The sequence below is a fragment of the Leguminivora glycinivorella genome, chromosome 2, assembly GCF_023078275.1.
Source record: "Leguminivora glycinivorella isolate SPB_JAAS2020 chromosome 2, LegGlyc_1.1, whole genome shotgun sequence".
Lineage (NCBI taxonomy): Eukaryota > Metazoa > Arthropoda > Insecta > Lepidoptera > Tortricidae > Leguminivora > Leguminivora glycinivorella.
Window position 1 is genome coordinate 26,731,886 of NC_062972.1, and position 26,258 is coordinate 26,758,143.

At 38.2% G+C, this 26,258-nt stretch overlaps 2 protein-coding genes across 2 annotated transcripts in view; one reads left to right on the top strand and one right to left on the bottom strand.

Moving 5' to 3' along the window:
• LOC125239150 (homer protein homolog 2) overlaps positions 1-25,655 on the top strand; it is a 38,272-nt gene extending 12,617 nt beyond the window's left edge. Inside the window, exons 7-11 of the mRNA XM_048146657.1 lie at positions 20,948-21,114; positions 22,144-22,259; positions 22,798-22,914; positions 23,598-23,693; positions 24,412-25,655. Coding sequence (XP_048002614.1) covers positions 20,948-21,114; positions 22,144-22,259; positions 22,798-22,914; positions 23,598-23,639 — 442 coding nt within the window. The 3' untranslated portion in view covers positions 23,640-23,693; positions 24,412-25,655. The remainder of the gene's footprint in view (positions 1-20,947; positions 21,115-22,143; positions 22,260-22,797; positions 22,915-23,597; positions 23,694-24,411) is intronic.
• LOC125242321 (cuticle protein 7-like) lies at positions 105-14,137 on the bottom strand. The gene is made up of 4 exons (XM_048151095.1): positions 14,010-14,137; positions 3,114-3,275; positions 2,466-2,562; positions 105-955 (listed from the first exon to the last, which is right to left on the bottom strand). Exons 1-4 carry the CDS (start codon positions 14,022-14,024, stop codon positions 732-734), a joined length of 498 nt encoding a protein of 165 aa, XP_048007052.1. The 5' UTR covers positions 14,025-14,137; the 3' UTR covers positions 105-731.
• Positions 25,656-26,258: the final 603 nt, after the last annotated feature.

The following is a 26,258-nucleotide window of genomic DNA, read 5'->3' on the forward strand; positions in this document are numbered from 1 at the left end:
TACGAAGGGTTAACTCGAGCGAACACTACAATCATGTTCTCCATACATTAGCTACGATACGAGAACCATCCCCTCTAGCTGGTTCAGGCTCAGAGGTAAGTGCTCTAACATAGCCGCATGCAAAGTAAAAATACTTATTTTTTAACAATTTATTATATTGCAAGTATTTTGTACACTACTTAAAAACTAAAACTAAAAAGTTAACAAGTAAAACAGGTACAGTCTTCAGGTATAATAATATTATTAGGCACAGACAAGCCACAGGCCAAAATCTTTAAAATTACGGTTTCGTCTTTACTTGCTATGTCTTCATTATATAGGATTTTTTTATTTAGCTAATTAACAATGGCCAAACAGTTGCTGTTATCAAGCATCCTTGAAAATGACGAAGTAACGTTGACAATCTAACATAAAAATCTAACATGTAGTAGCATTTCTTTTGACAGTATTAAATTTAGTACTTATTTAAAGCATTTTGTCGCCATCTAAAAAATGGTACAACGCTCAATAACAGTAGCAACGATGTGTTTAGTCACAGACATTTGAAAATGACGAAATAATTTAGTACATAATACCATAGGCAAAAAGCCATCAACAAACTGCTGCGGACTAAACTTTAGTCGTTCAGAAAAGAGAAAAGGGTGAATAACAAAAGCAACAATATCAATGAGTTGTCACAAGCACTTGAAAAACGAAATAATTTAGCACATAATACCATCCCTATCTCTAGCCTAATGATGCGCGTACCCGGCAATAGGCACGAAGCCCTCATCGAACTGCTGCGGACTGAACTCGTGATGGTACTGAATGGGCTCGTACTTGACCGCCTTGATGTGCTCCACGTGCTCGACGGGCTTGCCGATCTTGTGCACCACGGCGTTGAACCCGTTCTTGTCGTCCGCCTCGTATTCTACCACTCGCTTGGTGCCGTCGGTTTCGGTCAGCGTGTAACTGCCTGGAATTTACAATCATTTGATTAAGTTGTTTTATTGAAAATTTGAAATTTATTAACTTAAATTAAACGACGAAACATGAACTATCTAATTAAGAATCGGTTAGTTAATAGGGTGGATCGAAATAGTATTTTATACAATCGTGATATAATACAAAGCTTTTCAGTCGAGTACCATGTTTAGGCCACGAAGCTTGCTGAGTGGCCTAATAGTACGGTACGAGAGTGAAAAGCTTAATTATATTACTATTGTATAACAATACTTTTTCTATGAGTCATCATGTTCATCACCAATGGACGAAAAATATCATAATTCAAGTTAAAATTAATGTTAATAGCGTCGTTCACCGTTGTATCAACATCGAATTACCTAGCAACCAATTGTTTGTAATAACCGCCTCTGATTGGTCGATAACGCGATAGATTAAAAAAAATGTGTTTCAGATGCAGAGAAATTTGCCAGGTATCGCAAATTAGTATAGAACTTGTATGAAGTTCTATTTTTGAATTTTTGAACTAAACTGAAGTGTAATGAAATATTATAGTTGACTAAGTATCAAAGACTATCCAACACTGAAAAGTCGGCACATATAGTTTAGTCTGTGGTGTCCTAATTGACAGATTAAAGTCAACGAGTAGAAAAAAAACAGTTTTCTGGAATTAGCAAACCTAATATTTATCAATCAATGACCCTTAGTCTATGAAGCCTTTGTGAAAATTTCAGCTTTTTAAATCACCATCTTCAGCCCCGCATTAGGTTTGAAATTTTGAAAATCTCATACAAACCCGAAAATTCAACTTTCAGATAAAAAAATTTCGGCAATGACAGTTACAACTGTATACCAACGCAAGTATCACTGACATAATAAACGTTTCGTTCATTTCATTCGTGCCGGTTTTTAACCCCCGACGAAGGGGTGTTATAAGTTTGACGTGTCTGTCTGTCTGTCTGTCTGTCTGTCTGTCTGTCCGTCTGTCCGTCTGTCTGTCTGTTTGTCTGTCTGTGTGTGTGTCTGTCTGTGGCATCGTAGCTCCCGAACGGATGAACCGATTTTGATTTAGTTTTTTTTTGTCTGAAAGCTGAGTTAGTCGGGTGTGTTCTTAGCCATGTTTCATGAAAATCGGTCCACTATGTCGCGGTCTGGGGTTTTTTCAAAATTTTAATTTTGTTGTTAGGTTAGGTTATCGTGAATCTACCTTACTTGCTACTTAATTCAAACTTCAAAACTACAAAAAATAATGAGAATTTTTAACCCCCGACGCAAAAACGACGGGGTGTTATAAGTTTGACGTGTCTGTCTGTCTGCCTGTTTGTCTGTCTGTCTGTGTGTGTTTCTGTCTGTGGCATCGTAGCTTCCGAACGGATGAACCGATATAGTTTTAGTTTTTTTTTTGTCTGAAAGCTGAGTTCGTCAGGAGTGTTCTTAGCCATGTTTCATGAAAATCGGTCTACTAAGTCGCGGTCGGGGGTTTTTTCAAAATTTTAATTATGTGGTTAGGTTATGTATCATACCTTTAACCTTGTCGCCGTCCCGTGTTTCCCAGTGCTCCTTATCGTCGCCGGTGTGAGGGTCCTTCACGGAGTAATCGAACGCGTACTTCGGATGCGCCTGAAAAATTCAATGATTGCTCTTTAAATACTTGTTATTCAATCTTTGATCTCAATAGTTCCACAAAACCAGTTTATTTATGTTGTGAAAATGATGTCCATGATTTTTCCTGTAATATAATTATGCTAATGAAATAAAACTACCTATGGAAACGGATTATAATATACTATGTGTAATGAATGATTGATCGAAACACATCGGCTTATATTATCGTGATTGTTTTTAATTAATTAGGACAAAATAAATGGTAAATGGTAACCGCAAAATATATCGATATTATCGAATAGGCAGCGTATACAATCAATATACGAATAAAAATAATTCTCAATGTAGTCAATTTCGTCCTGTTTGTTTATAGTGGTGGTTTCCTAGTCCAGAGCGGCATTGTCAGCTTCAAGCTATAGGGGAATATGTAATGTCCGTCTTATTGGGCCAGCATAGACACCTCAAGCATCAGTAGGTGTAATTAAGACTCCTCAGACCGATGCCGATGGTGAGATGAATAAACGCATTTACCTCTGCGCTGTGTTGAAAAAATGCATAGAACTCACGTGATAGTCGAGTTCGTCCTCTTCATGATGGTAGTGGTCGTCTAGGCTCTGGGGCGGCAAGGCTGGCTTGAAGCTGTAGGCGTCTATGTCGTGTTCGTAGCCATGGTAACCCTCGAATTGGGCCAGCGTGGATGCCACGAGCAGCAGCAGGGTTAACGTGCGCTGAAAAAGAAAGATAGAATACTAAGTTTATAAAAAAAGAGTCTAGACTCAGATTAAGCTAAGTTAATAGAGATAAGATCTTGTATTAGTTTATCTGTGTTTTTCTTTTTTTTTTTTTACCTTTTTAGATTGTATTATGTTCCTAGTTGTATAAATACTGTCTGTTATCAATTTCACAGTGTATTAGTCCGCTGTAATGCTGTGTAAATTTTTTGAATCAATAAATAAAATAAATAAATAAGGTACAGCGGGGCAAATCCCGACTGGGGGACTGTTGTAACTGATCAATTTTTTCCATTATTGGGTACACTGTTAAGTTGAGTTACAAATGTATCCACACTGAACACGCGTGTCATATATAACCAGTCGTCTGATTAATAATGCAAACATTGTAAAACATGGAAAAAAAATGGATCATTTGCATTTGCTCCCCAGTTGAAATTGTCCCGCTATACCTTATAAAAAGATCTGGGGCCAATTTCTCAAAACTGAAAGTTACAAGTTACAAGCGGAGGTCTCTTTCCAACTGGTCATATTAGTCATTGACAGCCGCTTGTAAATTGTAACTTTAGCTTCGAGAAATGGGCCCCTGGAATCATTCTAAGCTAAGTTGATAGGACAGGTAGCTATGTTGTCAATGCCTCGCTATAGTGCAATTGGTGTCACTAACGTTGTTTTATGTAGGTATTTTATACTTGAAGACTGTATAAAACCGTAATTGTCTGTTACGAGTTTTAGGTACTTAAGCAAACGTTATTCCTGCAAGCGTTTATTTTCTAAATATGAATATGCACTACGTCCACGCATGTAATTCCAATTTCAAATTTGCAACCGCTAACGAACTTCCTCGCCGCACCGCCATTACGGTCAACGCGGAAACGCACAGAATTGCCGCCGACGTCTGAACGGCGTATGTACGTGAGCCATTACACGCAACGCTACCGCCGCTTGTAAAACCGCCTTAGATTTAGACACTTTGATAAAGTAAAATCAACCTCAAGTCAGTGCTATGAGAGCCGTACATTCTTTTTAGTTTGCTCGTTGACGGATCAGGGAAGCATATTGTGGAAATTGATAATTGGTCTGGACATTTGGACGGATATTTATACGGTACTTAATTTTTTACAGCGATTGTCGGTTCTGATTTGAATTGTTAATATGTTTATTAAAACAGTATGGTGTTAATTGGTGGTTGAGGTGTTAGTATGATAGAAATAATGTTTAAAAATGCAAACTTGTAAAATGCTCGTTTGCTTGATTGGATCATGTTATGTTCTACTTTTCTTGTCTTGTAAATATTGTTTGTTAAAGACGATGTCGTTTCCTATAATGACTTCAACGGCCATAAGTTTCATTGCATGTTAGCGTTGTACGGATATTACTGTCAGAAATAAATGATACACATTGGCAAATTATTAATTAACCTCTCAAACAGGTGACGTAATTTGGTGTTATGTTTATCAATGATAACAGTCAATGGCATGCGTTTATACAATTTATAAATAACATGAGCGTTTATTGACTCGGTAGAAATCGCGAATGAATATAAGAACGCAGCAATCATGCAGAACAAACTGTCAAACAGAGAAATCAGTTAGATAATTCGCGATTCGTATGTAAACATATTGTGACAGTGTCACCTTCGCGTTCGGTGATCTATGGGTTATTAGTTGTAGTTACTTAACTGTGTACAACGAGACGAGAGGAATAACGTCAGTTGGTCTAAAAATCTAATGTTAGATAGCGTCGGTGAGATGCCAAAAACGCTCAATTTTTTGATTGACAATATATAGCCACAGGCCCATAAGGTATTATTTATTTTAAATCGTGCACATGAAGGACTTGGCATTCTCAACGACAATAATTAATTTTTCATCACATTTGCTGTTTAAATCTGTCATTTGCATCTACGTGTACTGAAAAATAATGTACTATTTAGTTCCCAAGGGAATAATGGATTTAGATTTAAAAATTAATACCTATCCTTACAATACTTCAGGCACAGGCTGTTTTAATCAGCCAAGGATTTTAGTTGCACTACCAAAATTTTACTATTAAGCTATCAAAAGTATTATAAGGTATTAAATGTACATTTTATTTATGTTTTACAATTATTTTACTCTGTTTTTCATTTATTAAGTATATTTTATTCCGATAACTTGTTATAATTTACAATCTGGCAGTCTTAACATGTCACACGAAATAAATGCACTTCTTAGCAGTATCTTTGACAAACTGATTAAAAAATTAAATGTTGACACTTCATAATCGTTTTTGGCGGACACTTATAGTATATTATATTATGGTAACTTTACGAAGGCTATAAAAATTGAGTACCGGCCGAGTGGCCTAAGTAAGGTACAAGACCTCTTTCCTCCCTTGTTGCACAATGTACTATTACGAAAATAGATACCTGTTGCACCTGAGATATGTTATATGTATTTTCAGCTCGGGCATAAATTATTTGCATATCCGGATGTTCTCCTGTACAAGTCGTATACATATATTATTTTCTAACGATTCTCGTGGAACTTGATAAGTAAGTTCGATAATTATAGTTTTAGGTGGATTTAGTTTATAGATTTTTATTCTAAATGGCGAGGTTTGCAACTTACAGTCGCTAGTAATGAATTATTTAATTTCAGGGGCGCTGAGCTTTGTACCAAGTTCTCCAGTTTAATTATTTTGAACGATACACGTGTACCGTGTAGGAGTGAAAATGCCCAAAGTTTCGCTTTTGCCGTGACATTTACTCACTGTATTATAATCTCGTACACTCGAAATCGAAAACACCGTGTCATCTATGTTACACCACCGACTTTCGTCATGCAATGCTTCTCGTCACCGTAAATAATGACTCCTCCATTCATAAACTAGTACATTTAACAACTTTCATTAACAACAGTGTTCAATACAAACATCATGTAAGCGCAAATATCGTTTTAAGCTTGCGACTCAGTCTAGGTGTGTCAAAACAAAACGAACGTCTAGGTAGAATTAGGTAGCTGGTTAATTATTTTTGTTAGTAGTTTTCTCTTTGTTTAAATTAAACAAAGTTTTAATGTTAATCGTGTGGAATTTTGGTAAGTTAAAAATGGTAGCTCCGAAATTTGGTTAGACAAAAATGAGAAGTAGCAATTCGCATCGCATCTCTCTCTCTGAATCGGTCCTTCGTTACTGAGGATCGTGGTCGCTGGAAACCTTCGAAGGGACAATGTGCCTCCATCGATTCCGGTCCAAAGTCGCATTATACATTCCTATTTTTTTTCAGACAAGCGAAAGCATTCTATGTGGTTAATTATTTTGTCGAAAACTATATTCGTTTAAGCGCTGAACGTATTGAATGTACGAATGAATGAAACGCTAAATAAACTAGTAAAATTTCTTCGTGACAGCCCCACTAGGCATAAGTCCATAAAGCATAAACGCATAAAAGCGCATAGGTACACATTATGCATAATAACTGCAACCATGTATGACATTGTATTCATTGTGTAGGCTTCGTACGGACCGCACACAGTGCCTAACATAATCTTATTTACCGTTTCCGTAAATCTTGACGGAGATCTCAAGAATAACAAAAAAACCAAAGTAGATGTTTTGCTACTTCGATCAAAACACGATTTCTTTGCCAAAACCGAATCTCTGGCTTGATAGTACCGAAAGTACTTTTTTGGTGTGACCAAAATGTAAGCTAGTATTTGTATGCAAATACTGAACCTTTACTTTAAGAGCCCGTCACGATGGGTAAAAATTCAGTATCTGTCAAATTACCCCATTTACACACACTAACGCACGTCACACTCACCAACATACTTTTCGCACACTACCGCAATTTACTGGAAGAGGTCAGTGACCTAAGTGAGAGGAACTTAAGACAGGTCTATAGTTTCACTGAAGATCAGTTGTAACGTTAAAATCCCATCAAAACCAAAAAAGGGAAATATGAGCCAAGTTCAATATTATATATGCCTTGGTTGTTGGCGTCAACGACAAAAGCAGTGAGATCTAAACGGGTGCCAAGTTCAATGGCAGTCCTTAAAATGTTTTATGATAATTGATGACATAAAATATCATTTCTTATAACTTTTATAATAGAATAGAATAGAATAGAATATAATTAATTTAATCGTTAACACACACACAAAATAAACGTTACAAATAATAAGACATAAACAAGAAGGAGATCCAACGAAATGGTCTAATCTTCCGATCAGACCATCCGGTGAAACAATCACGACAGGCACATAATATGTATGTCACAAATAATAAGAGCCAAATTTAAGACGTTTATGTGAAATAGTTTTTGTTGTGAGGACGCCCATAGAGGCTCCAAATAGCTCGTGTAATATTACACACGATGTTGTCTGCCAGTTCGGTTACTTGAACTTGGCTTGACACGCTGCCGCGTGTTTAGATTGCGGACAGTGTCAATTTAGTGTTACCATCTCACACGAATTGACTCCGATTATTTTTCAAAATAAATTTGTGCAAACACCATATAAAATCAAAACAACTCTGGTGTAAAAAACAGTGCTTCGTTTAATATTCTAATTATAAATGGTTAAACCCTTTTCCGAATGAATTAAAATAATTCACTGTTCCTGATCGGTTTAGCCATTATAACATCCGTTATAAATGCACTGAGACAAAGGTTGAGGTTATGTATGAACAGAGGTTGACAGTCAGTTTACATGTAAAATTGTTGCCATATATAGAATTCTTCATTAAAATAATAATTTTCAAAATTTAGTTAAAGTTGTCTGAATCTAAGGTTACGTGCCCCGTGTGCAAACACCATTAAAAAATTATATTGAACGTAAGAAGGTAAGTCATACAGAACAATTTTGTGATAAGATAATATATTATTACAATTAATAATTTCGCCATTTACGTAAATAATCGTTTATAGAATATAATTATAATGATTAGTTCTGTTAGTTTTTTCATACGCCACACTGAATGTCTCTTCGCGATAGAGAATGTTACACACACTGACACACTAAATAATGTGACCAGTATAATGAAAATAAAGTCCAACGAGTTAAAATTAATTTTAAAACTCTTTCATTTTAATAAAGTTTAGAAGACAAAAAATACCTATATTTCTTATCATTGTATTAAAGTTACATATATTTTTTTATTTCTCAACAATAATAAGTAATAAACAACACAAAAAAAACGATTTTAAACTGAGACTCTTTTAGACGTGACGATATTTATTTACCATATTACTTTTGAATACATTCATAGCACTGGCAATCTTTTTGTATCCGTATATGATTTCCAGTGTCAAAAACAAATGTCATTGGAGCAAATTTGGCGACACGTCCGCTCCAAACGAGCCCGATCGGGCGTCTGACTAAATAGAATCTGTTCGCAGTTTTGACGTTTGTATGGAAAATATACGAAAGTTTATATTCAACATTGATTTTATTCGTTCTCTTTGTAAGGAATAATATGAAAAGGTAATAATTCTGTAGTCCAGTTATCTAGCTTATAAAATAACATTATTTTAAAACTAAGACACGGTCGTACATATTCAAATTTATGAAGATGCCGACAGGGGCCGACCGCATTTTAGTTACAACTTTAAGTAAGTATGTATCTAAAATTGGAAGTGTTTCCTGATTTGTATTACACACAATTTTGCATACACATACTTAAAGTTTATAATTATCAAGAAAGCCTTTTGTTTGCCTAAAAGGTTTTCGAAGTAATTGCCATTTGATTTGAAGTATTTTTAGACAAATATTGATGTCGTTTAACTTCCATTTACTGTATTTTAGTAGCATGATAACACACATGTAAACTACTGAATTTTTAGTTTAGGATATAAGTAATGCGACAGCATCAATTTTAGCAGCCTAAAGTATACAAAATTGAGCTCAGCTCACTCAGACGTGAGCACTATTTGCGGGTTTTCTTAAACTAGCGTCAGGAAAAAAATCATAATTAATTCAGGGAGTAACTTTTCCTTGATGTTAACTACTGATTTTGTAGATAAGAATACGCGCTGTTTAAAACAAGTGCTTTTCTTATCAATAAGTATATACTGAAACTAAAACCGGACGTAGAAAACTACCAATTTTACGATTTTCTACTTTTTGATATTGACGGCCTCTTAACTGAAACATGCTAATTATAAAATGATTGCGGACTTTTGAGGTTACAGACATTTCAGCATATCAATCAAATACCGCAATGCAATGAAACTTTCATGCGAGTTCTCTCACCGTGTAAATCCGCCCTAATAAGTAATGTAAGTAACTAATGTAATTATGTAGGTATATTACACATCATGGCGTCCTACATACATGGCTAATATACTTCTATATCAACCTGTTACGGGTCGTTGTGTTGTGGTTTAGACTCAGCCTACATAGTGATTTCACCGACGACTAGGTACGCCAAACTCTAATTAAAATAAAATTGTGTCACGCTTGTGTTAACACTATTTGACAGACCGGCCAAAGCAAAAAAAATGGTCCTGGAACTATGATTAACTGGTTTAGTCTACCGGACATAAAGTATACTTATTAAATATTAACCTAATAATTAGTTTCACACCGATAAATCACTGAACTATCCATTATCCAATTAAAATATAATACTGGCAATTGCCGTTAAAAAACAACTACAGTTTCCCAAGTTTATCGAATTACTTCTTCACTTTTTTCCCCCTCTTTGCATCAGCTACTGCAGCCAGGGCCTATACTTGTTACTCTCATCGTTCGATAAGGTCCTAAAGGCACATTCAGACGCGTTCACATGCGATTTTAGTCTGTTGAGGTTACAATTCAGCAATATTTACGAATTCTCGCATAATGTCAAAGCGTCCTAAGAAACCACAAAACTGCCTGTAGCGAGATACGCAGCAAATCTAATTACAATTAGAGCACACGAGATTAGACGTGAACCGCTATATACGTGGGATTATGTCACGGCGGTACCACATAACACTTGCGGTATGGAGTGACCTCGGATGCATAAAAGATCTTTTTCTACTTGTCGACTGTAATCTGTCAATTAGGACACCACAGACTAAACTATAAGTGCAAACTTTTCAGTGTTGGATACTCTATGGCAGTTCCGACTCAATTATAATAAGCTCATGATAGTTGACTTTAGTTAACTATAATAATTTCAAAAATAGAACTTCATACAATTTCTATACTAATTTGCGATACCTGGCAAATTTTCCTGCATCTGAAACACATTTTTTTTATCTGTCGCGTTATCGGCCAACCGGTTATTACAAACAATTGGTTGCCAGGTAATTCGATGTTGATACAACGGTGAACGACTCTATTAACATTAATTTTAACTTGCATGAATGATGATATTTCCGTCCATTGATGATGAAGATGATGACTCGTAGAAAAAGTATTGTATACAATAGTGATATAATTAAGCTTTTCACTCTCGTACCGTACTATTAGGCCACTCAGCAAGCTTCGTGGCCTAAACATGGTACTCGACTGAAAAGCTTTGTATTATATCACGATTGTATAAAATACTATTTTTGACCTTACATAAGACAAAATATAAACAACTAGCTTTTGTCCGCGGCTTCGCTCGTGTTAGAAAGAGACAAAAAGTAGCCTATGTCACTCTCCATCCCTTCAACTATCTCCACTTAAAAAAATCACGTCAATTCGTCACTCCGTTTGGCCGTGAAAGACGGACAAACAAACAGACACACACACTTTCCTATTTATAATATTAGTATGGATTAAACATAGGTATTTTAAAGACATTTTTTTAATTATGTACAACTATTTTGTTAGCCATCTAGTGTTGTGTTCCACTGCTAGGCATAGGCCAAAAAGGTCATTTTTTTCCACTTCGCCTACCATACACTACAAAACCCGTAATTTCATGATCTGAAATGGCTTGAGGCATCAAAACATTAGTAATGTTCAGGTAGCTGATAAAACAATTTCTTGTTTGTGTTTTTTTTTTCTTCTTATTGTCGGGAACAATGAATGAATGATTCCCATGATCCAAATCTGACGACTAAACGGATAACGGTATAATTCGACCCATTTACTTATTCTTATTTACCCTTCCTAATACCCAAGCAACACAACGTAATAAATCACTTCCAATTGTGCTGACTCGACGCAATGCGAGCAAAACTGACACGAAACACAGATATTTATTACATTTCCTATACTTTACTGCCGGCCTAGCCGAAGTGACAGTCGTTGACTTGACGCTACGTCGCGATCGAAACCCAGTATCGGTCGCGCTACTTCAGAAGACCGATAGGGAGCTAGGGAGCTTCTTCTTCGTGACATCATGACCAGGGAGCGTACTTTTCGTGCCGATGACATCAATTTGACGTCACGCTCCATATAGGGTGATCACAAATTGTTTTATTGTAAATTATTAATCATTAGTCATCAATCATTTTAAGTTATGAATTTCTTTGCGTGGTAATAAATGCAAGAAGGATGGTGTGCTTTACGTTAGAGAGGAATTCTCTTTTCTATGCATTTATTGTTATGTACTGTTAACAATACTATTTAATTAATTTTTTTTATAAAAACAAATCTAATAATTTTATTAACATTTCAAGTAGGTATTATTTATGCCAAATGGACTACTGTATTTGAAGTAATTTGTACACGATTAAAATGATTGACGACTAATGATTAATAATTTACAATAAAACTATTTGGGATCACCCTATACGGAGCGAGACGTCAGATTAATGTCATCAGCATGAAAAGTACGCTTCCTGATCATGACAATCTGTTGAAGACTAACTCGTACAGTTTTAATTGCATGGGTGAAGTAATTTGAACACACCATCTAGTAGGAGGATAACCTGAGGTCTCGTGACTTCAACTTTGCCCGATAGCTACCGATACTCTTAAGGCTGGCGTCCACTAGGCTCCCCATCTCGCCAAATCGAAGTCCAATAATTCGCTTTCTACATTTTCTCTGAAACTGCGTTCATTGGATATCGTATAGAGGTAGAAGCCAATTTTTTGTCATTCAATTCAGTGAGGCTAGTTGACGCCAGCCTCTACGATGCGTAAGTGATTGTGACATTGGCTAGTTACCTTGCTGTATCTAATCTACTACCACCATTAACTCGTATCTGCTTCAACCCTGCTATTGCCATAGAGGTCTTCTGCTGTATACAATAAAGTTCAATTCGGGGACTAGGTGGAAGCTTTCAATCGGAACGTCGCGTGTCGTCACGGAAAGAAATGGGTTTTCACTCACTCTTGATTTTTTTGCGAATGTCGTTTTGTTTCGGTGGCGGTTTGTTCGGGAATTAATTTAATCGTATAGGGTCGTATACTATTACCTTCGTCGTATACTTATTTAATATGATCATTCTGAAAATCTGCATTTCGTCGTTGTTAAATTTTGAGTACACTACCACTGGCTTGATGACGATTACATCCTGACATAAGGTGCACTAGGGTAATTCCGAAAGTCGTCTAATTTCGAAAGTCGCACAAAAATGGCCATTATTTCCATCATATCAAGATTCCCCTTTCGGAATTACCAGAGCATTTTTGTCATTCGGAATTACCATGTATATCAGGTAGAAGACTAACTTCGTAAGAAATAAATTAAATAATGTACACATAAAACCATTGGATGAACACTTTTAGATACCTACTTGTCGTTATCCCATCTTGTCAGGATACACATGGGACTTTTTTTTGGCTGGTTAGTAAAATATTTTCGCTCATCTCATAATGCCATGCTTGCCTTATATGCTTCTTGGGCGTATTAGGCTGATGATAAAAATAAAAATAATGTTTGTGAATTTAACCATAAGATTATGAAATTAATTTTTCCCCTCACTACCTCGGAAACACGTGTTTTATCCTTTAATGTCAGCGGGTAAAAACGCATTTTATCCACTAGTGGGTAAAGTAATTTGACCTTGAATATAGTCAAATTAACTGCTTTAAAATTTATAAAAGTAGGTGAATCTAGTAATGAAGATGATTTACCGCCTGTGGAACTACTGGAAGCAGTGATAAACGCATTTTTTGCGTTGTAGTTTCCTCGCTATACTTATAGTGAGGGGAAAAGTTTTGTGGTTACACACGGGTGCAAATATAATATTTTACTTCTCGTGTATTGAAAAACTCGCTAAGTTCAGGATTCTATTCTCGAACCACTCACTTCGCTCGTGGTTCAACTAAAGAATCCTTTCACTTGCTCGTTTTTCAATTCCACACTCGGCGTTAAAATACAACTTTGCCCCCTTGTATAACAAATAACTATAATAGGCAGTGAATCAATGGACAACACTATGGAAACCACTGACAAGAAAAAGTTTCTCCATCTAATCTTAATTTTCAATTGAATAGTGTTATTAAAACATCAAAGGGCGAAACCGATTAGTAGCCAATAACTACAAATAGAAGTGAGTATAATAAATAAACGTAGGCTATGAAAATAATTAAAAGTCAATGTTTTGATGTAAACTTAAAAGTTAAATAGGTACCTATTCTATGTTAGTACATTACTTAATCTTCGTAATCGTTATACACAGATGCATTAATTAAACAGTAAACACGGCTCGTTATAAAGGCACTACTATGTATGGATCTATTGGACCTATTTAATATGTAATTGTTTTGTATCACTGATATAACACCATTAGTAGGTATGAATATATTAAAAAAAGAACCATGGAAATATTTGGAACAACACACCACAAGTCCACCACCGAAAAACTTTTTTTTTACTCACAATTGAAATTTCCATATTCGAATGTCTAGTCAGTCCTCGCGTGATATAGCGAAATGTAAATTATTCGGTACACGATCAACTTATATCCAAGAAATAGTTAATACTGCCCCTTCTCGGGTCCCCCACTTGTACGTAGTTTGTTCATCGCCGTACAGAGAACAGGCGATTCGATCGCTCGGTAACACCATTTTAAGAAGGCCTCTATAGACCTTGGTAGTTATAGTTATCAAAGGCGTTTAGTTATAACTCCGCATAAACAGGTCTAAGAAAAAACATCCTCAGAATCAACAAGAAAAATGTATGGTCGTCTAGGTGACCTCTGGTTGATTCTCGGCTAGATGGAGATAATATTTATATTTTATTATTTTAACACTTATAAAGTTAAGAATATATGGGCCCAATTGAGGTTCAAAAGTTTTAATCCTATGAGTTAATCTATTATACTCTATCCTCTTTGCTATGTATTCAAATTCGGCAGCGGATTTATTTCTGATTCACAAGAGCAGGTAATTCTTTTGCGATGGCAATATACGGACAGAGATGACCGATCGCTTCGTCAGGTGCCAAAACGTTGACGTTGCTTTTTGCACCGTGTGCTTAAGGACTCAAGAGCGTTCTTGTGGGATAATTTAATGTTTGTAGGTAATGTATGTATGTATGTATGTATAAGCTTTATTGTACATAAAGGAAACAAAAGAGACACAGTTACAGAGTCAGTAATATACAATGTAGGAGGACTAATGCGGATGTAATGTTCTACACATTCCAAAAAATCAATACGATTATGAGAAGTTCTTGCAATACCAAATTTGTTCATCAAATCATCATCCTCCTTGCGTTATCCCGGCATTTGCCACGGCTCATGGAAGCCTGGGGTCCGCTTTGACGACTAATCCCAAGATTTGGCGTACGCACTACTTTTTACGAAAGCGACTGCCATCTGACCTTAGAAGGGTAAACTAGACCTTATTGGAATTAGTCCGGTTTCCTCACGATGATTTCCTTCACCGAAAAGCGACTGGCAAATATCAAATGACATTTCGCACATAAATTCCGAAAACTCATTAGTGCGAGCCGGGGTTCGAACCCGCGACCTCCGGAACGAAAGTCGCACGTACTTACCGCTAGTCAAATATTCCCTTAATAATGCTTACAGGTACTTAATTCAGATTTTCAGTTTTGTTCAAGTATTTTAGAGTTTTTTTATTCGTTGGTCAAAATCCTGTCACGAGCATTGATGGATGTCAGTCGCATCAAAGAAAATAAAAATAGGTTTTCATCTTTATAAGTTTTACAACACAAAAGTCTAGAATCACAAACTATTTCTCACTTTTCCAAATGAAATGTCATCGCACCTGCCCTGAGGGAAATAAATTCTAGTCTATTGCTATATTCACGTCAGTCTAACATGCGACGGTAAACAGATTCGGCGATAAATTGTTAATGTGTCTGTGAGACTTTATATCTGCTCGTAAATGTGTAAGAGGGCCTTAAGAGAGCTCTTAAATTTGAGGTAGTTTAGCGGAACGTGCGCATTTTATATGCGTATCGGGATTTTTACCGCCGACCGGAATAGGAATAACATTTGAATTTAGGCGGATCAAGTTTTTCATATCACTCGTTACCATGGTTACGATCGCCTAGGTCACTAATGTCACTATGAAAGCTCGTTTTGTTATATTTAAAATAACCAATTCCGATTATTGTAATTAAGTACAAACATAACAACATGTAATATTTACAGCTTAAGTACTAAATGCGCAATCACAGAGCAGACGTGCATTGTATCTTCCTGGCATACAAATAAACGTCTTGATCCGAAAATATGTAATTAGCATGATAGATAGCAAATAAGAATAAATAACTAGCCATATTTTATATTATCGAGCCTTTTGCACTTGTAAATATTTCAATTTGCCCAGTCAACATTAGTTAAACCACTAGGCTATGACGGTGGTAAATAAGTATCGCCTGATATACTTGTCGGATTCGACAAAATTAACTTTTTTGAGATGCACAAGTGCTTACGAGAATATCGTTATCGCTTTTCTATATTGGCGACTGTGTTTCGATCGGCGTCTAGCGTAAACGATTGTCATTTTGTCTAGGCCAGCTGATCATCTACATTTCGTCTGAATCACCTTTGCGCCTTAAACTTTTTCAAGTTATCGTAAATATCTTTTTGTTAAACCATGACGGCAAAAAAAAAATTGCTGCAGGCAAAATTAATCTTATCTTTGTTTGTGTCTGAGACTTGGATGCCTCTTATTTTGTCTCTTTATTTTTCAGAGAGCAATTTGTGGAACATTGCTGAAAATAATATAGGTACTTAATATACTGGGTCGGGTCGGTAGCGGTACACTAAGCGTCGGTAGTTAAAAGTTCATTCACTCACATATTATACGGAGAACTTACCTTTAATGGAAATAAAAGAAAAAACATTTCCATCATGCTGCACGAAACTGTTAGAAAATTTACGACTGTTTGTAACACCATAGGTAAGTTCTCAAGTAATAACAGTCATTGTGTAATGCCCGCAATCCTGAAAAGAAAGCGGATCGTTTACTTTAAATAATAAATTATTACTTTGTTGCTCGTTATCAGTCCTATAACTTACTAGGGTTTGCAAAAACCGGTTAACTTTAAAAACCGGTTAATAACCGAACCTATATCTTCAAAACCGGTTAACCGGTTTTTAACCGGTTTTGCGGATTTTTAGTAAATTACCGTACTACGCAATAATATAACCATTACCTTCAAGAATTCTGTTGTTTATGATATCGTAGCAGGTATTACTTGCACGATGAAGATCATTTTTATCCAGTTTTTGGAAATTTTGTAAAATGCAGAAGTTGCCATAAAGGACTTGAGTGCCCATAGCGTATATGGCGCTTAAAACTGTCGTGACTTTACTGTGATAATCACTTTAAGAACTAAATATTTGTCAGTTGTGCGTTTTCTGAGCATGTCGCGGAGGTCTACAGCTCCCAGAGACACTAGTAGTACAAGGAATTAACGTAAGAAAACCAAGATTTACATTTTCCCTTTATTTTAAAAATATCATTTGAAATATGCAGTAGAGTCCGGTTATAACGACGCCCAAGGGACCGCTGATATTACGTCGTACTAACTGGACGTCGTACAAAACGAATTTCATTTCGGTTTAAAGATAATATGTCATTTTTTAGTATGCGTGCTTGCTCATCACCGGCAAATTACTATCGTATTTCGTAATAATAAATAGTCGCATTCCTTGAACATCGATTTACGTAATTAATATGACAATCGATTTTTTTATTAAGTAAAACTAGTTTATACGCAATCGAAAAATAAAAAGTGGGTTCTATTTAGCTCATAAGATTAGACCCGAGGCGAACCAATTGTTAAAATTATTAAAACCAATGCTCCAAAAAGTCACATGACCACAATCTCATCTTGCTACTTGTAGGCAAGACAGGGGGCCGTGCTTGGGGCAGAAATACCTTTGTTTTCCTCAATTTACTAGTAAAAATGTTGTCGCTCGTCGTTGTAACCGGACTTGACGGACGGATTTTGCATAAAATTACGTCGTAAAAAGCGGTTGGTCGTTAAAACCGGAGTCGTAATAAACGGATGTACTTTCATAATATCACATATGAAAACCAAACAAATACCTGTGCTTCCGTTATTCGGTTATTGTAAGCGGTTGGACGTTAGGTATATGCGGAGTCGTAATACTAACCGGACTCTACTGTATAAAATGTATATTTGAGTGGACTCGGGACTATTGTTTAATCTTCACGTTTAGTTAGATTATAAAATCATGATTATACTATGACTTCTTTAAGAAATTCAGTGCAGGTGCGTAATGTTGTCAATGAAAAGTAATAAAAAATCTTTATTGTTACAAAACATTGAAGAATTACGTACTTTTGATCCTTTTTAGGGTTCCGTAGTCAACTAGGAACCCTTATAGTTTCGCCATGTCTGTCTGTCCGTCCGTCCGTCCGTCCGTCCGTCCGTCCGTCCGCGGATAATCTCAGTAACCGTTAGCACTAGAAAGCTGAAATTTGGTACCAATATGTATATCAATCACGCCAACAAAGTGCAAAAATAAAAAATGGAAAAAAATGTTTTATTAGGGTACCCCCCCTACATGTAAAGTGGGGGCTGATATTTTTTTTCATTCCAACCCTAACGTGTGATATATTGTTGGATAGGTATTTAAAAATGAATAAGGGTTTACTAAGATCGTTTTTTTATAATATTAATATTTTCGGAAATAATCGCTCCTAAAGGAAAAAAAAGTGCGTCCCCCCCCCTCTAACTTTTGAACCATATGTTTAAAAAATATGAAAAAGATCACAAAAGTAGAACTTTATAAAGACTTTCTAGGAAAATTGTTTTGAACTTGATAGGTTCAGTAGTTTTTGAGAAAAATACGGAAAACTACGGAACCCTACACTGAGCGTGGCCCGACACGCTCTTGGCCGGTTTTTTATGCCTAATTTGGTCATTTTGGGAAATAAATATAGTTTCGGTTATTAACCGGTTAGAGACTTTGAAAACCGGTTTTTAACCGAGGCCAAAAAGTCTCGGTTAACCGGTTTTTCGGTTAACCGGTTAACCGGGTTGCATACCCTATAACTTACACTATTTCCTTTTGTAATGAAGTAATAAGTATATGCTTTTTCTAATAACGCTTTCTTGCACAACACTTAACACAATTATTGACGAGCGCACCTAATTATTACAGCTGTATTTGCTTAATAATTAAGGCAATTTACAAAACACATTCAAAAACTTGAGGCTGGTTTCAAATATAACAAGATCCCGCGATGATTACGAACTTCAGTCATCAGGGATCATTCATAAGCTGGTTCACCATTTACAAGCGCTCGGGAGTTTTTGTCAATAGTCTCATAAAAGTACGAGTATGGTACGGTCGATTAGTATGTAAACTGCTAAAAGATGAATGCCGTGCCGGAAACTTGTCCGTTAATATTTCCCCGTGTTATGCGTGCCCGCTGAAAGATTTAGTAGGTTTTTGTTAAAGGTGACGGGCTTTTTAAAGAAGCTGTACCTAAGCCTGACTTTCAACAACACAACTTTAAAGTGATTTGACTGTTGTAGGCCCTTGCCACCTGCGCTATCAAGATGAATTATTGTCCTCGTTTATTACAATTAGTTCAGTACCTAAATATATTGACGATCGAATAATATGAGGAATACCTACCAAAATAACATGCGGATACGCGGAATGAATTTCCGTGCTTACGTTTTAGATTCTTCAAGTGTTTGAACTTAAAGCGATTGTCTTCTATTCTACATTTCTCTAGGTATCCTAGCCAGATATTCCCATGAGTTAGGAATAGGATAGTGTTTTTCATTTCTAATTGCCAAAGTTCCAATGTCTGTTTTAGAAAAATGTTTATTTATGTATGTATGTATGTACTCGTAGTTCTAAATTGCATATGGACTTACCATATCACTTGCGCAACGAACGATCTATTTAAATCGAACCGGGAAACGATCTGATCTTCACGTCCATCACTATAACTATAAAGTAGATCCTTATGCTGGTCAGATTTTCTATTCAAATACGCTAATTGACGAAAGATTTTAATCTCTCTCGCTGTTAGATTTTTAATCTCTAGGCTGGTTTATTCCGCCTTAATTACAGCTTAAAATCCCGGCCAAACAGTTTATAAATTAATTCGGTATTCGCTCTTAGGTATTTCTGCTCGCAGGCCTGCCGCGATGACGTGCGTCGCCCGCCGCCCGCGCGTCTCCTCCCGTGCGTATGACGAGTACTCAACACTCGCTCTTCTATTTCTTCGCATTGTGCGTTAGAACTATTTTGTGCAAGGGTCGTCCACCATCAATATGCACTAATAACTTCAAGCTACTTTGTTATTTATTTATGCGAACGCGATATGATCGGAGTTCTGCTGCAAATACATACAGTAGCTTGTTATCGAATAGCATTTCTTTAGTAGTGTAACAAAGTGTCAGGCAAGACCTACGTGTCTAAATACTTTTAAGGTTAAGTAACCGGAACCAAATCGTGTAATTATATTTAAGGTATGTAACCCCCTGACCCCCCCTCCTGAATCAACCTCGAGCCCATTAGCGTATAGTCACGTCTAAAACGGAGGGAGCGAAGAAAATTAAACATAATTACGCGATTCGGGCCCGTTTACTTAAAATTACGAGTAAAAATCGCGAAGAATATAAAATAACCCGCAGTAAAATTAAATCTGTAATCATTACACACACTGCAAAAATATTTCCAAATCTAGACCGCCTTTGAGCATTAAACAATATTTCCAATTACACAAAGTTATGATGCCGCTGTTCGCATAATTGGTGGCTCGTAACGTGCAGACCAACCAGTGCGGATCACCGAGATCTCTAATCTTCCCAGTTACTTCTCAAAACTCTTACTTCCCTTACTTGTCAATACAAGTTTCAACTCTATTCTTAACGCGTTGACGTCAAAATCTTAACAAAATGGCCCACTAAGATGGTAGCTAGTAATGATCTGGTATGGCTCAATCGATGAAATAGATCTTGCATATATCTTAACTGCTATAGGCTTATGTTTTATTAGCGAAACGCATGAAGCTTCCGAGATGCCTGCGTGTTTATGTAACTAGGGGCGATTGAAAGTCTGATTGAATCAGTAGTCATGGATTTTAATTTTAAACCAGTTTTTTTTTTGTAAACGGAATGTGAATTCTATCTCATATCTGAATAGATCCAAACGATTGAGATTTTGTCGTTCTGTCTCGGGCGAGCTAAGACAAAACTGATGCTGGGGCTTAGCTCATAATCCAGAAGCTTTACTTGCAAAGGGCTATTTTGTTCCATCCATCTGGTGTGTTTGTGGCACGTTGATTAGTACCTTTACCATTAGCTAGTTCGTAATTATTAATGATGGTATTCCTTGTCCACAGCTCAGCGAACGCCAAAAAATGGGAGGTCGAGCTGGCAACGCTGAAAAGCAACAACCTCCGCCTGACAGCGGCGCTGCAGGAGAGCACCGCCAATGTGGACGAGTGGAAGAGACAGCTGCACCAGTACCGGGAGGAAGTGGCCCGCGCCAGACACTTTGCGGGGAAAGGTGAGCACCATCCTGCTGACAGCCGCGTGCAGAGCATCGCCATCGTGAACGAGTGAAAGAGACAGCTGCACCGGTACCGGGAGGAGGTGGCCCGCGCCAGACACTGCGGGGAAAGGTGAGCACCAAACTGCTGACAGCCGCGTGCAGAGCACTGCCAACGTGAACGAGTGAAAGAGACAGCTGCACCGGTACCGGAAGGAGGTGGCCCGCGCCAGACACTGCGGGGAAAGGTGAGCACCAAACTGCTGACAGCCGCGTGCAGAGCACTGCCAACGTGAACGAGTGAAAGAGACAGCTGCATCGGTACCGGAAGGAGGTGGCCTGCGCCAGACACTGCGGGGAAAGGTGAGCACCAAACTGCTGACAGCCGCGTGCAGAGCACTGCCAACGTGAACGAGTGAAAGAGACAGCTGCACCGGTACCGGAAGGAGGTGGCCCGCGCCAGACACTGCGGGGAAAGGTGAGCACCAAACTGCTGACAGCCGCGTGCAGAGCACTGCCAACGTGAACGAGTGAAAGAGACAGCTGCACCGGTACCGGAAGGAGGTGGCCTGCGCCAGACACTGCGGGGAAAGGTGAGCACCAAACTGCTGACAGCCGCGTGCAGAGCACTGCCAACGTGAACGAGTGAACGAGACAGCTGCACCGGTACCGGGAGGAGGTGGCCCGCGCCAGACACTTTGTGGGGAAAGGTGAGTTCCAAAGTCCCTAGACCGCCTTCTGTAAGACTTCGCCGACGCAAGAGGTAGCTGCACCGGTACTGTACGGTGTGTGCTGGTGTCCATATAGTCCAATAGGGTTAAAGCAGAAAGGTGCTCTTGTAGACATCATACTGGAAAACACAACTTGAAAGGCAACTAACAGAGAGGACCAATGACATACATAATCTGAACGGTTGATCTATTAACGCGCTCCAATTTTAAATTCCCTAAACAAAATCTGGGTGTCGAGCATAGAATTCTTTATAACATTAAAGACAAAATATAATTCCTGATTTTAAATTTATTATGATGATTAAATTCCTTCCAGGCAATGATGCGAGCGAAGCCGAACAGCTGCGGCAGCGCGTAGCACAGCTTGAAGCTGAGCTGGCCCAGAAGAACGAGGAGCTAGCACAGTTCACCAAGTCACGGAAGAGTGAACAGGTATGGTTCTGTCAAAGGCTTCCTTAGCTCAGTTAAATGCAACCCTACGAAATCGAAGGTTCCACTCGTAAGCTGAGTTGCATCAGCGCATGGAGCAGCAATAAGATACTTATCCGATAACGCCCTATCTTATTCGGCATTGTATCCTATTCCTGAACAGCCGGAGGTAGTGGTATCGAATCCAGCAGGGTTAGCACATGATTGGCGCTAGAGTATGTCGCCGCGAGATAGACTACCCGTCCTTGTGTCATTAATACAGTTAGAAGAAGACGTGTCATCTATCTCACGGCGACATATTCGCGGCCATCATGTGCTAGGCCTACTGGCACATACAGTACATACTGTACATACTGAGAAAGGTGGAAATGATAAAGTATGTCTTAGCTAAGTTACTTCTTCTATCAATTATTCTAATTTCCGCACTATTTGTAAGTGCGATAGGGACGGCCCGATGTTTTATCACTTATCGCGCGACCATAATGGCCCACCAGAACTGCATATGTTTCATCTAATTACATTAATTGAATTAATGTTTCAGGATGCCGAAGCGAAATTAGCCCAAAGTCAGCTGGAGCTCGCCCTCGCCGCGCAGGACGGACAGCGGCAGGTCATCCAGGCGCTCAACGACCAGCTGGCCCGCCAGCTCGAGGAACTGGTATGTTACAAACAATTCATACCCTGCAGCCACTAGACTACACCTGGAGCCTTAGCCAGGGATAACTAGCTCAGAGCCAGCTGGAACTTGCCTGCGCTGCGTAGAACGGACTGCGGCCGGTCACCCGGGCGCCGAAATACCAGCTGGCCCGCCGACTCGAGGAACTGGTATGTTACAAACAATTGATACCCTACATCTACAGCCACTAGACTACACCTAGCTCAGATCCAGCTGGAGCTTGCCCTTGACGCGTAGGATGGACAACAGCAGGTCATCCAGGCGCTCAACGACTAGCAGGCCCGCCAACTCGAGGAACCTGGTATGTTAGACAAATTACCATGACACCTGGAGCCTTAGCCCAGGACAGCTCTCGTAGTAAAACGGTAACGAACTCACTGCGCTCTCCCTAATGGCAGGCATAGCTTTCCTCAGATTAGTTGAGGGCATACGGGAGGAGCGAGTTCAACTCACTGGATGGATACTCCAGCGCTCGGCCATCAAATCTACCAAGGCCTCATCCATAGTCGGTCAATGGGATCTATGGATATGGATAGTGAGTTCAATATCACTGAAGGCAGTCATTTTTCACTTTTAAATTTATTGTAAGCCTAGGGCATCGATTGCAGACTTTTGTGCTTGTTAAAAAAATAAAAAGTATTAATATTTTAATTTGTTCCTTTCAGTCGACGATCCACCGCGAGATAAACACGGCTCTGCAAACATGAGACGCGGCCTCCATTCAGCCGCCGCCCATATACGCGTCCGTTGTCAAGCCACCGGTAAGTGTTCATTTAAGAATAAGCTGTTCACCAATTTTAGATTACCAAACCAACTGGCATGTGGGGCTACAACTCAATATTCTTTGGGCATTCCTACAAGGTTCATGATGACGTTGGACTTTTTCAGTCTGCGATCCATCGAGATTAAGGAGGCGTCCATTCAGAAGATCCTCAGAGTAACAGTCCGTTGTCACGAGCTGTGCTCATGACGTAAACGGCCATGATCTATCACTGAAAAGCCTGGCCGTCACTATGGCATTCATCCTCCAAAGCCTAATATAATTATATTAATGCCTGTGGAATGGTGACCCAATGTAGATGTTTGATTATTAATAGTTATTTGTTTTACAGTTGTGGTTTAACCGCACGTGCCAATATTGATACCCGAGCTAGCGAAAGATTCCAAAAAGTGGAAATTTGAGCGTTGCGGGGGTTTCAAGGCACGAAGGTTAAACAAACTTTGCCACCGAGTGAAACATTTTTCACCACACCAACACGAACGATCAAATCCACAAATTTATTAGATTTTTATGATTCAAAATCATAATTTATAGGTAAATTCTACAAGCCAGCTTAAGACATCAAGTTAAAGTTTGTATGAAATTAGTTTGCACTCTTGTGAATAAAATGCAATTTTGCTATCTGTTATCGAATAGCAAAGTAAGCCTTTATTAGTTGGTGTGGTGAAAAAGTATTTCCATTCGTTTTGTTTGTGCAGGACCGGCGGCTGCCGCTGCTGCTGCGCGCGCGCGACGGCCGCGAGCGCGAACGCGAGCGCGAGGGCGAGGAGCCGAGCTACGTGACGGTGAAGACGAACAAATGAACAGCGTTCTCGGTATTTCGCAAGGTGCACGAATTCTTTTAATTTCTTCCCTAGTATTCTTCGTTACCTTATCGCGAGGTGGTCTCAGTGTTCGCGGTCTAATCTGCGATTGGGTCGAAGCTTTAGCTCCTGCGAAGGACGCCGGTACCGGTCTCAGAAAACCATGCAGTTGCGAAGACTGTAACATGTGCATGAGTGTCGGAAGGGACGATCGAAGAGCTGGTTGGTAAATAATGTGTTAGTACACATCATTTATTGAAAATGCTTCAGTATTTTTCACATACCTATAGAAGAGCAAGTAGAAATTAAATGAAACATCCTACGGTTGCTGGGCAATGTTTGATAAAATGATTCGAACTCAAAAATAGTAGTCGAAACGTAATTTTAGACCAGTAACATTGAGATCACTAAATACATCACTTTAGTTAAAACTTTTTGATTTTAGATCATGACATCCACGCATCACAAATGTCACTCGTTTTTATCACTGCATTATGTTTCACAAACAAAGAAGCATAACTTTCTTTATTAAGATTGTATGGGTAGAAATATACGCTGTCATTTCATAAAAACCAAGTGCACATGCACTATATTGGCATTAACTGCTACTTTCAACAGACGTCTTATTGTTTAAGATGAGAGTCAGTATGGAAAAAATACTTCTAGGGGTCATTTAGGCAATGCTAGAACTCGCAACAGTTTCAATACAATACGACTGAATTTCTACTAATAATTCGACAATCGTATACGAGATTTAGCGCTGTCTAAATGGCCCTATAAAATATAATATAATAAAATGAGACTTTTACTATTAACAGAGCATTTCAGCTCGTCTTTTATCAACATGTTCTCGAATAAAAATGTAGTCATTTTATATTTAAACTATAAATACGAACGAGAAATCTATTTCTCTGGCCTAAAACATTTCGTAAACGATTTACGTAGAGTTTTACCTTTCCTCTCTAAATTATGACATCATCTCTCGCACTGTATTGCAGTGAATTTAATTCTCATTGATTTTACAGAGTCAACAGTATAACGCCATCTACAGATTGATTCACAAAAGTTGCACGAATGGAATGAACGACACTCTTATTGTGTGAGTGACACCCATTGATATTCAGTCGTAACTGTCGAAAGCCACTCGCCAAAATGGGGTAGGCTCTGTCTGCGAAAAGCCAAACCATTGATATTTATTCTGCATAAGGCCCTCCGGAAGACCTGTTTAAATTAACACCTGACGCAATCTCGTGGCTTGGGACCCTGAATGTGGACTTATAATTCTAGCTACATATTGTTTGAAAGTTATGTAAATGCGCCATACGTATAAATAAATAAATTATAATTTAATTGGTTAATCTGTTATACACATAGGTATTATCATCAGAGATCGGACAGTTGGGCGTCATTTGAATGACGTTTTCGGAATAATGAACGTTATGTTGTTAGAATGACGCCCAGTTGTCCGATGATCCGATCTCAGGCCCCGTAGCCGAATGGAATTTCTACGCCGCGAAACGAAAACGAAACGCCGCGAAAAGAAAACGAAACGCCGCGAAAAGTAGTCTAGCTCTGTCGCGCCAATACGAACGATAGAGATAGATATCTACGAGCGTTTCGTTTCGTGAGCGTTTGTACATTCGGCTAAGCACGCTGATCATTCATCATTCACTCATTCGTTCCATTCCTGTTAGCTCTTGTGAGTTTATCTATAAGAGACAACATAATTTATTCCTTATAAC

Bases quoted from the DNA above. Each gene is read 5' to 3' on its own strand.
- LOC125242321 (XM_048151095.1), bottom strand. The intron at 2,563-3,113 runs GTGAGTTCTATG...TGAATTTTTCAG, and splicing joins AGGACGAACTCGACTATCAC to GCGCATCCGAAGTACGCGTT. The intron at 956-2,465 runs GTATGATACATA...TGTAAATTCCAG, and splicing joins GGACGGCGACAAGGTTAAAG to GCAGTTACACGCTGACCGAA.